Here is a 14,646-nt window from a genome sequence, read left to right on the forward strand (position 1 = left end):
GATAGATCACTGACTTTAAAATAATCCGCCAGTCTTCAAAAGACAAATATAGATTTTTAGCAAAGTTGGATTAACTTTTAATGCTGCTTACTTTATTTGCTTCAGAAGGTGGTATAAAAGTAAAGGGCTATTTTCAAAAATTTTGATTATATATGAAAATAGAATCAGTACAATACAATTTTGGTACAAAATAAATCCACAAGGTGTTGTTACTACTTAACTTATAATGTTTATAGGTTGAATACAAGATTTTGCCAGCAATTATCACCATAGATGAAGCTATTAAAGCAAACTCTTATCATATGATGCCTAACCCAGGTGATGAGTTTTAGAGGCAGAGCTAAAAAAAGATCTGTCAGTTTTTCGATTTGTCAGTTATTGTAGTATTAAGTGTCTTCGTTTAGTTATCACATTAGCTTTGTAAATAACTCAGAATTATTGTAAACTGCTAATTGTTTCTGGCTTGACATTGCTCTTTAGAACAATACTACTATCTCTTTGTTATATGTACCTTATTTTCTGAAATAGAATGGAATAGAGAGTGCTTTTAAAACACTGACAAAAACCAGTAAATTTACATCTAAGATTATAAAATTAAGCCCTCTAGTGGAGAAATTTATAATTAAAATTACAATTTAGAAATCAATGATGGTGACGTGGAGAAAGCATTTGCAACAGCTGATCATATCATTGAAGGGGAAATGAGAACTGGTGCTCAGGAAAACAAAACTTGATTTTTATTTTTGTTTGAATAACAAATCTTAAAAGTTGACTATCACTAGTGACTAAGGTATCTTTAAGCTTTTCTATTATTACGGTCAGGCCGTACGTCTGTCTGTAATTAAAGTTTAGCTCATTAATTTTAGCATGTCAAATTGTTCTATCGACTTTAAGCTTTGGATTTTGAAAGCGTAGCAACTCTAAAATCGTTTCCAGAAGGTCCATACGTCTATTTAAAACATTCTGCTTTTTGCATTTTTTGTATGATAAATTTATCCTATTCATCTTGTTTTTGGAAAATTGATTCCTAGAACAACAAGCATCTTCATAATCAAGTCCTAAAAATGTAAGTATGTCCATAAACTGTATACTGTATGTAATTCTTTATCACATAAAATACAAATTTTGTTTAGACTTAACAATTAATTTAGTGTCTATTAAGTTCCGATACTTTACAAGTTTGACATGCCATTCATCTTTAGATCTTCGTTTTTTGGATGTTGTCATCCTTGTTATAAAGAAGTTTAGCAAGTAAAAATCAATTTGTAAAATACCCAGGAACAATTTTACCTGGAGACGAATGCGTGTGTAGCAGTGCCCAAGATAGAGAATGATGAAATTGAAGTATTTTCTTCCACCCAGAATCCCACCCTCACACAGAATGTTGTCTCAAGTGTCCTTGGTGTCCCAGCAAACAGGTATTGTCTCTCAACCTAAGCTGAGCTGGCATCCAAAACAATAAAAGAAAATTTTTCTGAAAAATTTTTTGTTTGCGAAAGGGGACAATTCAGGTTTAACCCCTACTTTCTCAAAAATCTTTACTAGATTTAAGAGGCAGAATTTTACTAAGAAAAGAAGAAAAGATTGTTTATCGTCCATTTCATAACCCTCATCAATATAGTTCCTTTCTTGACAGATCCTAAACCAAAAATTCGTTATTTTTTGACGTTTTATTTAAAAATAGTTTTCAAGTTGTGGGCACGGAGAATGTATAATAAATTAATCTAGTACCCATCCAATTGCTAATATTAACAAGTTAGGATTCATCAAATTATATAAAGTAGTAAGGTTTTTTTTCCAAAGCTTAAGAAGAATGGGTCTATGGGCCCGCAAACCCCCAGAGGTTAGTGGTGTAGTAACTAATATCATTAACAAAATAACCTTACAAGAAAATTGAATTCTTAGGGTTAATGTCCGAGTAAAGCGAATGGGTGGCGGTTTTGGCGGCAAGGAATCCAGATCTGTGCCCATTGCTGCCGCAATTGCCGCTGCCGCATGGAAGGCCCGCCGACCTGTCAGAATTATGCTGGACAGGTCAGTAAATTTTATCAAAAACGTCCAAAGGGGGGGGGGGGGGCAAGGGTAAAGAGCGCTCAAACCCCCCCACCCTAGATATACCACACTTTTCTGGGATCTTGCCAGATCAAGTATCAACTGTGGGGAATACCAAAGGATGACTCCATGCAAAATTTGAGCCGGATCCGGCCAAAACCGGCCGGGATTTTTATAAAAAACCGTTTTTTTCCGGTTTTTAGGGGGTATCTGTAAATCAAGCCCCCTCCTGGGTACGCCCCAATGATGAATTTTGCTTTAAGGTCTGATCTGAATTCCTCAACACTGGATATGACCCCTAGAGTTGAAAAAATGGTTAAAATCCGGTCTTTTGACCGGTTTCCGGCCATTTCCGGCCCAAAAAAAAAAAATTTTAAATTCAAAATTTCATCTAAAATTAAAAAAAGAATGCTTTAAATTACATTTTTCATTAATAGTTTTCCAAAAACCAAAAACCTTAGGTAATGAAAATAATTTTAGCAACTTAAAATGTGAAAAAAGGTTGAAAATTGACAAACTTGTGTCAATTTGAAAAATGTTGGTAAATCTTAAAAATTTGACGGATTTATACATACATTAGAATTTAGGTTGACTATGGTCTTTAAGACACGCCATATCCAATAAAATTGCAATGAGAAGGTCTAAATGTTTTTCTGAACCAAAATTCTACATACCCTGGCGGTTCCAGGGATATATCATTAAGGCCGTACGGCTGGCCAGAAAGCTTTTAACAGGTGGCCGACTCAAAGCCGGATTTGATAGTTATCAACCGTAAAAAGTAGCAATTTTCGTTTTTTTTTGGCCAAAGCTCATGCAGGGAGTTGTTTTTTGGGATTGACACACAAAAGCAAGTTTGTACAACTTTTTGGGGCAGACTTTTTTTTACATACGCATTATCCGCCACAGGTGAACCGTTTGGCCGTTATTTGCCGCCAAAATCGCGATTTTCGGCGATTTTGCCGTTCACGAGGTTTTAACGACCCTTTTTGAGGGGAAGGAGTCATCCAATCAATATAACTCTGAAATACTTTTCATTTGCAAATTAAATTAGCTACATTTCATGTCAAGTAAATTTTTTTGTGCGTCCAACCGTTTTTGTTCCAGTTGAAATTTAAAAATTATTACTTTTTAATCATAATTATTTTTTTCTTGTAATTTTAAAACTAATTAAACACTAATTGTTAGTACATCATAATTTTGATAATTAATTGCACATTTGAATCACTGATATTTACTTCTTGGTAATTTTTAATTTATCTTTTAATTATCTGATTAATCTCTAATGATTATTACTTTGTAAATCTGAATACTTATTATTCATCTTTAGCAATTATTTATAAACTAAAAAGTAATAAAAATTACTATAATATATGTATTAGGTTAGGTAGTTCAATTGATAATCAAATAAAGTAATTTAGAAATGGTGATAGTTACTACATTATAAAAAAAAATTATAACAATATGAATAAGTATTGATCAATTAGTAATAGGATATTTTATATGATTAATAAGGATAAAATCATAAATAATAAGTAATAAAAAGATAATGATAATTAATATGAGTTATTATTGATAGATTTAAAATAGGTTATGTAATATAATTTATTGATTGATTTGTAATAGGTTATATTATATGATAATTAATACTTATAATACTATAACTGAATAATAATAATAAGATAATCATAATTATTATGCATAAATATGGTAAGATAATATAATTCATAATTATAGTGTTATTATCAATAATAAGATAATTTGGAGCCTGCGTCTTAAAAAATTATTTCACCCAAACTTGTTTCTTGTGGGGGGGAAATACTTTCATGGGGTTGGTGTAATTAGTAATTGTTTTCCTTTTTTAAAAATTTCAACTGGAACAAAAACGGTTGGACGCACAAAAAAATTTACTTCACATGAAATGTAGCCAATTCAATTTGCAAATGAAAAGTATTTCAGAGCTATCTTGATTGGATGACTCCTTCCCCTCAAAAATGGTCGTTAAAACCTCGTGAACGGCAAAATCGCCAAAAATTGCGATTACGGCGATGAATAACGGCCAAACAGTCCGCCAGAGGTGAATGATACATAAGTAAAGAAATGTCCGCCTCAAAAAGTTGAACATATATGAAGAAGTGTCCTAAGTCGCTAAATCGGCTCCGTCATCCCCAGGGGTAAAAATCCAAGATTTTTTGAAAAATCGTCAAAAATCGTGCCTTTGGCAGCGCGTATCGGCCAAACGGTTCACCCGTGGCAGATAATGCGTATGTAAAAAAAAGTCTGCCCCAAAAAGTTGTACAAACTTGCTTTTGTGTGTCAATCCCAAAAAACAACTCCCTGCATGAGCTTTGGCCAAAAAAAAACGAAAATTGCTACTTTTTACGGTTGATAACTATCAAATCCGGCTTTTAGTCGGTCACCTGTTAAAAGCTTTCTGGCCAGCCATACGGCCTTAATGATATATCCCTGGAACCGCCAGGGTATGTAGAATTTTGGTTCAGAAAAACATTTAGACCTTCTCATTGCAATTTTATTGGATATGGCGTGTCTTAAAGACCATAGTCAACCTAAATTCTAATGTATGTATAAATCCGTCAAATTTTTAAGATTTACCAACATTTTTCAAATTGACACAAGTTTGTCAATTTTCAACCTTTTTTCACATTTTAAGTTGCTAAAATTATTTTCATTACCTAAGGTTTTTGGTTTTTGAAAAACTATTAATGAAAAATGTAATTTAAAGCATTCTTTTTTTAATTTTAGATGAAATTTTGAATTTAAAAATTTTTTTTTTGGGCCGGAAATGGCCGGAAACTGGTCAAAAGACCGGATTTTAACCATTTTTTCAACTCTAGGGGTCATATCCAGTGTTGAGGAATTCAGATCAGACCTTAAAGCAAAATTCATCATTGGGGCGTACCCAGGAGGGGGCTTGATTTACAGATACCCCCTAAAAACCGGAAAAAAACGTTTTTTATAAAAATCCCGGCCGGTTTTGGCCGGATCCGGCTCAAATTTTGCATGGAGTCATCCTTTGGTATTCCCCACAGTTGATACTTGATCTGGCAAGATCCCAGAAAAGTGTGGTATATCTACCCCACCCCCCAATAAAAAAAGCTTTGACGGTCTCGTTATTTATATTCTCGATTAGTCAATCTTTTAAATCTATCTATTTTCTATCTGTTCAATTATGCGTCTATCTATCTATTTGTCTCACTCATCTTTTCACTTATCTATCTATCTACTTATATTTGTCTATATATTTATGTTTCTCTAAGTATGTATGAATCTATCTATTTATTTTCTAAATATTTGTTTATCTATCTATTCTATCAAATTATCTATATATCTATCCATCTATCTACCCATCTAATTATCTATCTATTAACCAATCTATCTATTCAACTATCTTAATGTTTATCCTGCTATCTTCTGGCCTAACTAACTATCTATCTATCTAGGGACGAAGATATGTTGGTATCCGGATTCAGACATCCATTTTTGGGTAGATACAAAGTTGGATTCAACAAGGATGGAAAAGTTGTTGCCGTAGAAACCGACTTGTATGCTAATTCAGGTCAGGATTATTATGTTTTATTAAAGTGCAATATTTTTTAATAATTCATATCAGCAAAGCTCAAATAATTATGGATGGACAAACGCACATAGTGATTTATAGAGTATAAAATCAAGAGTCATGAAAACAGAAATTTTTTCAACAGCAATAAATGCAAACCGACAGACCGAGTAAGCTAGTTAGTAAGTATATGCTTAGATGTTAGTAGAATCTACACAGAAACTTCAACTATCATTAATTACAGCTAATAAAATCATAGGTGGCATATTGAGATCTATAGCCCCTCAGAGCATTACGGACATACTGACGTTATAATGTAGATGTCCATAAATTAGTATTTAAAATATCATAAAAATTGTGAGAAGAATTTTAGCTAGAAATTTCCTTCGTCTATCTTAAATTACTCTTTCAAAACGTTTGAGATAAACATACAGATATACATTTCGAATTATAGCTCAGCTTCACTACTAAAAATATTTTTCCTAGATTTATATCTGGATGATAATAACAATATTTATAATTCATATGTTATTGTTCAACAGAACTACAGTTTTAAACTTAAAAATATTACTTTCTTTTTAATACAACTTCATCTTTATGTCTATTTGCACAAAGGACAAACGGACAGACAAGTTTTATAGTTTTAAGTAACTCAAATATCATTTCTTTTCAAAACATTTATATTTCTAAGGAATAAAGTTCTTTTTTCATCAAAGTTTAAAGTTACAAATTAGGTACAGGGAATTAACCCTTTAAAACCCCAGAGAAGTACAACAACTCACCCCTTCATAATTTCATAAAGATGAATGCCATCATAGGAATCTTATTAGTTCACTTTAACTAATGTCTGCTGATGTCTTTGGCTATTGTTAGGCTATAGGTCAGGTTAGGTTAAGTTGAGATAGGGGTTAACTAAAAAGCCAAAAATGTTTTAATTCAAATCTTTTGTGGGGACGAAATAATCATCCACATCCCCCTTTATCACAGACGCGTGGGGCCAGGAGGAGAGGGGGGGGGGGTACATTTCAATTCTAGGGATTATACCAGGTAAACTTATAAACTTATATATAATTCTTTTTAGTAAAAAGTTAATTTAACTTCCGTAGTTTCTTAAGGATAGATTTTTTATGTATATTTTGGTTCTCCTCCCCTGCCAAATACCCTTAAACCTAAAACCTGAACCTTTATGAGATCTTATCTATATACTGACATCACATTTCTTTCGGCCTCTGGGGGTTATTTATTACTCTATAGGGGAAGGTCTACCCAACATCTATGACTTTTGTTTAAAAATAAAAGAGTAATTGTTTTCTTGGGGAGATTTATCTTTTAAGGGTAAAGGAACTATCCCTCCCCAAAAAAAGATTTTTTTCAATGAAGTAATTAGAAAAGAAACTTTACTTTTAAATCAGTCTAGTTTTCAACTTTTGATTGGTAGAAACAGACTAACAGACAAACACAAAGACGCCTCTTTTATATAAGGTTATGTAGTCTTTTTGATTATATCTTTGATATAAGGAAAATAAGAATAAATATTAATTTGCGTCTACATTGGGGTTATTTAAAAAAAAACAGAAAAAGTATGTGTAGATTTTAAAATTATATTCTATAGCAGCAAAAAAACAGTGAAAAATATATACTTCACGATTAGATCTTCTTATTATTTATGTAGTTAATAGCGGCTACGCTCCTACCACTAGAAACCTCTAGGAGCACTTGCGGGAAGTTTAGGGAGGGGGGGTTTAGTAAGTCGACCCTCCTTTTTAAAACATAATACTGTAATTATTTTTATGGGGGCAATTTCTCTTGGGAGGGTGGAGGTATCCTCCCCAAAAATTGTAATAAAACTTTATTGGACCTCTATAAGTAGCTTCACTGTAAAGGAGAACCATATCTGTCCATTGGTTAGCGAGATGCTATTTTATTATTTTGCAAAAAATTAGAGACAAAAAATTTTTTCTTCGGTTTCAATACCACTGTGTCTCTTAATAGAGCAAAGTTGACATAAATATTAAATTCTCATTTATTTTTCATTCAACTAAAAGAATTATAATACAACGTAGTATAGAAAAATGTATTTGATAACATTTCGAGGATTTTTATGTCCATAAGTAGCGAATCCACAACCAATTTTCTGTATATTTCAAGAAAAGAATGGTAGAGTAAAATACGAGTAATATGCGATGTAAGTTTAAGTGTTTCAAAGGATTTTGCTAGCCGCTGAGCCGATATGGTTCTCCTTTATATTGAAGTTTTTCATAAGTCCAGGGAAGGGTTATGACTATTTTTCTACCACCACCCTCCTAAGAGAAATCGCTACCCCTAAAAAATTCACCCTCCAATATTTTTTTAGTGGTTTGTCGACACCCTTCCCCACCCTGCCTTCACTCAAGTGCCCCTGAGGCCTCTGGGGGTGTAGCCGCTAGTCCTATTATATTATGTACTAAGGCTTTTTTGTGAGTTTTCCATTCAGATCTCGCTACTTCTGATTTCTCAATTTTGGGATGGTGTTCGAATTTGAGTTTTGAGATGGTTTTATGCTATTTTACTACCTACCCTTCCCTAGAACATCCGCTAGAACATTTATACTTCAGTATTTGTATATTATTTGTCTCTCCTCTCTGTTTGTTGCATAAGTTTATATTCTTATATAACTTATTTTCCTCAGTCCTGTTATGTTTGGTAATATTATATGTTTGTTGACGTTATTTCAATTAAGCCAAAACTAAAAATCGTTTTAACTATACATATGTAAATAAATATTTAACAATAGCGGCTACGCCCCTAGAGGATTTAAAGGGCACTTGAGGTAGAGGAGGGGGGTGGAGAAGGAAGTTGCCCCCAACCCCAATTTTGAAGTTAAGTTTTAAAAAAAAATAAGGGAAAGGGGCGAAGGTTAATTTTATTCTAAGGTCTATTTCTCATGGGTGGTGGTACCCTTCCTCCAAATAGTTATAAAAAGTCCCAGGACATATGAGAAGCTACATTGTAAAGAAGAACTAAACAGACAGACAAACATCCGGTTACTTTTTTTTATAAGGATTACATATTAGTCCTAAAAATATATACCTTTTAAAGGGAAGTGCCTTACTGGATATAAAGAAAGATATAGAAATATGGTTCCCATAAAAGATTGAGCTTCATTCTCCATTATTTGAAAACTTCAAATTTAGCTGAAGAAAATATATAAATTTTAGTTATGATTACAGAGTTGCTACGGTTTTATATTAATACAGGTTTAAAATCGATAAGACGATTCCAATATTAATAGATTAACAGTTAAAATTAACTTTATGGTCGGAAAACTTTAAATAAAAAAAATTGCTCTTTTATATATTTTGTTATTATTTAGGTTGGTCCTTGGATTTAACTTTTTCTGTGGTTGAGAGAGGAATGTTTCATAGCGATAATTCTTATAAGGTATGCAGTAGTTTTAGTGGCTGCGCTTTAGTTTTAGCCTCTAGGAGCTAATACTATTTGGTACAATAAGGACATATTAAAGGAAAAAATTAATATAATGCCAACATATGCAATAATCAAGAAACAAATGTCAATACGTAATTTCCATGGACAAACGGATGGAAAGAAATCATTTCTCTTTTATTTTTATATATGAATTTATGTAAGTTTGACTTGAGGAAAGTGTTTAATAATACGTCTGATATTACTTCTGAAATAATATGATTAAAATACTATCTATCTACCAAACTATATATAAACTATCTATCTTTCTATCTTACTATTTGTCTAATTTACTATTTAACAATCTAAGTAATTATCTATAAATACTATCTATCTAATAACCTACCTAACTATCTATTTCACTATCTATCCAACTATTAATCCAACTATCTATCTAACTATCTATCTAACTATCTATCTAACTATCTATCTAACTATCTATCTAACTATCTATCTAACTATCTATCTATCTATCTATCTATCTATCTATCTATCTATCTATCTATCTATCTATCTATCTATCTAACTATCTATCTAACTATCTATCTAACTATCTATCTATCTAATTATCTATCTAACTAGGTACCAAACTTACGAGTGCGAGGTTACTGCTGCAAAACTAATCTTCCCTCAAACACTGCATTCAGAGGATTTGGAGGCCCACAGGTATTTTACCACCTTACACCAACAACGAAATTAATTCTAAAAAAATCACGAAACCTATACGAAATATTTGGCTGTCGTTGGGGGTCAACACATCGAAGAATTGGCGACATCTACATCTGCCTCCTAAATATTATTTCTCTTGTTGGTTTTACCTTATTCCTGGTATTTTTTGTTCAAAGCATCCTAAAATAACAGAGAGAGACTTAAAATGACCCCCAAAACGCGTAGTTTTAATTAATATTAGGTTAAATAATGATATTAAATATTATCCTAACTTTTTCTCAAGTAAATATTAAGGAATTTATTTTGTTTGTTGTAATTGGGATGGGGATAAAATAGTACACTTGAAAATGAATTTAATTCTTTCAAGGGCTTGATGATAGCAGAAAATTGGATGGAACGAATGGCAAATGTACTCGGAAAACCAGTTGAACAAATCAGGTGAATTATACTGTAGCTACGTCAACATAAAATAAACAACATTTGGGGAATATATTCAAGAAAAGAAAAAAAAACTTATATAGACTTTAAGAAGCCCCACGGGGCCCGTTGTCCGATCTAACAAAACTGGTATTAATATCATGATTATTATTTTAATATTCGTAGAAAACTGACTATATTACGATATGATATATGATTTTTTAGTATGGCTTATAACTGGTTCCAATTCAGCTGATGTTAATCAGTTTCGAAGCCATACTAGAAAATAAATTAATTTCTCAGTTTTAATTTTATTTTTGTGTCTATTTTAATAATTATAAAAGATAGATTAATTTAAAAAAAATAAATTCCAACGAAATGTTTTCACTTGTTTCTCTTAATTGTTTATGGATAAAATAAAAAGAAGTTATTTAAAATTTTATTCTAATTAAAAATTACGATTCAGTAATTTTTTAAACGCGTAAATGCTTTTGATTTTTTATTAATTTGATAATTTGTACATTGTTTTTTCTTCAATTATTGTGAATAAGAAATTTCGTCGTATTTTCAAAGTAGCTTTAGATTGGTTATTTTAGGTTAGGTTAGGTTAAGTTGGGTGATTGTCCCGGTGGGTTAGATAATTGGCCCCGCAGGGTTAGAGTCCCTCCCCTGAGGCTAGTAATAGAGGAAAAGCTACTTTGAAAATACGACGAAACGCCCCTAAAGAGGCGTTGCCACGAAAGGGACTATACCTGAAATTTTCAATGTATATAATTCTGAAAAAATAATTAATTTTAATTTTAAGAGGGCTAGAATCTAAATTATTTAAAGTATTTGAGGCATTTTCAATATATTAGGTAATACAATTACACTTTAAATTTAAAACATGTGAGAGGGGGTAGTTTGTTTTGTCTATTGCTTTATATTAGGCTAGGCTAATTAATTTTTCTGATATAAATTTTAAATTCTAGAGAGATTAATCTATATGAAGAAGGAATGAAGACTCATTTCAACCAGAAGTTGGTGAACTGTACCCTCACAACTTTATGGAAATCGTGTCTCAATCTTTCCAGGTAAAATCTAGGGATCTACTGCAGATCACGGTAAAATATTTCTGGTAAGCAATATTTCCAAAAATCTATGAATTTTAAAGGCTTCTAGCTGCCAAACGGCTGAATGTACAGATCATACCCGCACACCATTTTAAGCGGCGTAAGAAGGCCTACAAATAATCTGAAATAGCCAAGATCCAATTATGCACAAGGAAAGCTTCACTGAAGAAAAAACGCGTAAAATAGGTCTTTTTCGCGCATTTCTCTGCACTGCGAGATAATTATGCATTATTGATTTATGGCTATTCCAGATTATTTGTAGGCCTTCTTATGCCGTCAAAACAGTGTGCGGGTATGATCTGTACGTTTAGCCGTTTGTCAGCTAGCAGCCTTTAAAATTCATAGATTTTTGGAAATATTGCTTACCAGCAATATTTTACCGTGAACTGCAGTAGATCCAAATATAGTTTAGTACACTGGGCTCAAAATGGATATGAAATGTTTGGATATTGTGAGAGAATCTCACAAACCCTGAAAAAATGTTTCTCTCAGCTAGCTAATTTAATTATACCCCAATTCCCCTTTTATGACTTAACTCCTACCTCCATGAACATGGAGGAACGTATTGACCACTATTTGAGTACTATAATAGATACCTAGATCGACGACAAAAAGTCATCTGTCATATAATACCCACATATTCTATAATCTTTGGGCTAGATGATGATTCGAGTACATCCACATAAGTGATCTTAAGGAAGAAAATTAAAATTAATTTACATCCCCAATGAAAATAAAACACTACCAGTTTTAAAAAAATCTAAATGCAAAAAGTACCCAAAGTTTTCGAACCAACGAATCAGATAACGTGGCAATAAAACAATGTAATTTGTAGTCCAATGTTCCTTCTTTCAAATGAACATACAGACCATTTTAGTAATATAATTCTTTCCTGTATGAACTGTCAAAAATCAATCATGCAATTCTGCCAATTTCAAAACGATCAGACAATTTTTTCATGTGTGAAACTACAAAAGATCTAACAGTCATTTAATTTAAGATTCGAAGAACAAAAGGCTAAAATCCAGGAATTTAATGGCAAGAATAAATGGACCAAGCGTGGCATTTCTATTCTTCCGGTCAAGTTTGGTATTGCATTCACCGCCCTCCATTTAAATCAGGTAGCTTTCACTCTTTTCTAGCTATGAAGCAACGAAGCGCTGGAAAGTGTCACATGTGACGTCATTAAATACGTCTATTGTCCATCTATTTTTTTAGGGGTTTCCTTTCCCACTTCTAATCTCATCATTCCCTTTAGACGTATTTTTATGACGTCACACATTACACTTTCTAGGGCTTTAGAGGCAACTCAATAACTCACGTTATCTGTCCATAACCTTATTAAGGGAATGAGATTAACTCAGCTGTTATGGACGATGAAAAATTTTGGTGAAAATTGTAATAACATAAATCTAGATGACTACAGTGATCTAAAGGGATAGGACAATGGCCGATTAATTGATGTAAATTACCGATTATAAAACACAAAATTACCTCTTCTGTAGATTAAAATTATTGGTTGAAACGTTTGAACACTCAACTTAATGAATGAATGAATCAAAATTCACTAAAGTCCCAAAAGCTGTTAAGATACGAATTAGAAAACTTTTAAACTTTGGGGACTAGTGTAATAAACAGCCCAGTGACCTCTCTCTCTCTCTGAGATGACTATCTATCTAGGGGGGTGCTCTGGTAATGGTTTACCAAGATGGTTCTGTGCTGCTAACCCATGGAGGAACAGAAATGGGCCAGGGTTTACATACAAAGATGGTCCAGGTTGCTAGCCAGGTATGAATTAAAGAATAGATGCGCTACTAGAATGAAATTAATATTTTTAAAATATATACCTTTACATTGAAGTAATATTTCTTGTTATATAAAGTAGAAAGCTTTTTTGTCTGTAAGGAAGGATCTCGCTAACCGCTGAACCAATATGGTTCTCATTGACAGTGAATCTTCTTAAAGGTCCCGGAATGGTTTTAGGCTATTTTTTCCCCTCCATATACAATCGAACTTGAATTTGCTAGGTAGGCCCAGCCGCTAGTTTATTATGAAATGATTGAGAAAAGTGTAATTGTATATCAAGTATTTTTTATTGATAAGTAAAAATATTGAAATAGGACAGTCAAAGAATTGTAAAGAAATCAAGAAATTTAAAATATGACTCTGTATTTTAGGCTTTGGAGGTATCCCATGAGAAAATTCACATTTCTGAAACTTCAACTGATAAGGTAGGAAGCCTGTTTTTTTTCAACAATCCTCAGAAATCTCTAACATAGACAATTTGCATTAGAGCCCTTCTAAAAAAATAAAATTGTAGCCTTTCATGTAACCAAATACAACAATAGTTACATTAGTTGTATTTAATTTTAAGAAAAGGTTGGAATTATGGGTGCTATCTTTCAAAATGCCTATCTACAACTAAATATCTCTCTTTCTTTTTAGATAAACTGCAAAAATACTACGTCTAACCCCTCCCAAGTTTATGAAAAAAATAACACACATCTTTTTCAGTATTAAAATTAGATACAAGGATGATGTACTTGATTCGGCATGCGAAACATGTACGTAAGATGATGTACTTATAAAATCATTAGTCAATTTTGTATACTCTTGTTTTTTGGTTAGGTCCCGAACACATCACCCACAGCTGCGAGTGCAGGATCCGACCTTAACGGGATGGCAGTTCTAGAGGCCTGCAATGTTATCAAGGAGCGGCTGAAGCCGTTCAAAGAAGCAAATCCAAAGGGTAAAATAGGCAAATTCCCAGACTAGCCAAAAATTTGGGGTTTCCAAAGTCTTAGATAGATATAGCTAGAGTAATATGCATGTGAGGGTAGCTTAGAACTAAGTGAAATGTGTACCTTTTGTTGTTAGTGAAGGTGTGCCAATCCTATACAAAGTACTATGCTAGCCAGAAATAAGGGTTACCTAAGTTGTATTTTGATATATTGACAATCATACTTTCAATTTGGTTAAAAATAAGAGGGGAGAGGAGAGGTTCTTTTGCTCTATATACAAGGCACTTTGTGTTAAAGCACCTTATAATGTTAATATTGTCTAGGTTGCTGGAAAGATTGGGTAAGATCTGCCTACTACTCAAGAGTTAGTCTCTCCAGTACAGGAATAATAATCGTAATATTGTCTAGGTTGTTGGGAGGATTGGGTAAGATCTGCCTACTTCTCAAGAGTCAGTCACTCCAGCACAGGAATAATAATCTTAATATTGTCTAGGTTGCTGGGAGGATTGGGTAAGATCTGCCTACTTCTCAAGAGTTAGTCTCTCCAGCACAGAAATAATAATCTTACTATTGTCTAGGTTGCTGGGAGGATTGGGTAAGATCTGCTTACTTCTCAAGA

At 32.7% G+C, this 14,646-nt stretch overlaps 1 protein-coding gene across 3 annotated transcripts in view; it reads left to right on the forward strand.

Moving 5' to 3' along the window:
- ry (xanthine dehydrogenase rosy) overlaps nt 1-14,646 on the forward strand; it is a 60,546-nt gene that overhangs the window by 39,734 nt on the left and 6,166 nt on the right. For 2 of the 3 annotated variants that reach the window (XM_080180853.1, XM_080180851.1), the window contains exons 25-37: nt 237-318; nt 640-716; nt 1,276-1,418; nt 1,906-2,034; nt 5,511-5,626; nt 8,979-9,046; nt 9,671-9,754; nt 10,125-10,195; nt 11,146-11,247; nt 12,287-12,407; nt 12,967-13,074; nt 13,464-13,517; nt 13,915-14,035. In XM_080180853.1, coding sequence (XP_080036979.1) covers nt 237-318; nt 640-716; nt 1,276-1,418; nt 1,906-2,034; nt 5,511-5,626; nt 8,979-9,046; nt 9,671-9,754; nt 10,125-10,195; nt 11,146-11,247; nt 12,287-12,407; nt 12,967-13,074; nt 13,464-13,517; nt 13,915-14,035 — 1,276 coding nt within the window. Of the gene's footprint in view, nt 1-236; nt 319-639; nt 717-1,275; nt 1,419-1,905; nt 2,035-5,510; nt 5,627-8,978; nt 9,047-9,670; nt 9,755-10,124; nt 10,196-11,145; nt 11,248-12,286; nt 12,408-12,966; nt 13,075-13,463; nt 13,518-13,914; nt 14,036-14,520; nt 14,579-14,646 lie in introns of all 3 variants that reach the window. The other variant, XM_080180852.1, reaches the window with a different exon arrangement.

This window comes from Acartia tonsa, chromosome 13 (assembly GCF_053477335.1).
Source record: "Acartia tonsa isolate MP-2025a chromosome 13, ASM5347733v1, whole genome shotgun sequence".
In the NCBI taxonomy this organism is placed as follows: domain Eukaryota; kingdom Metazoa; phylum Arthropoda; class Copepoda; order Calanoida; family Acartiidae; genus Acartia; species Acartia tonsa.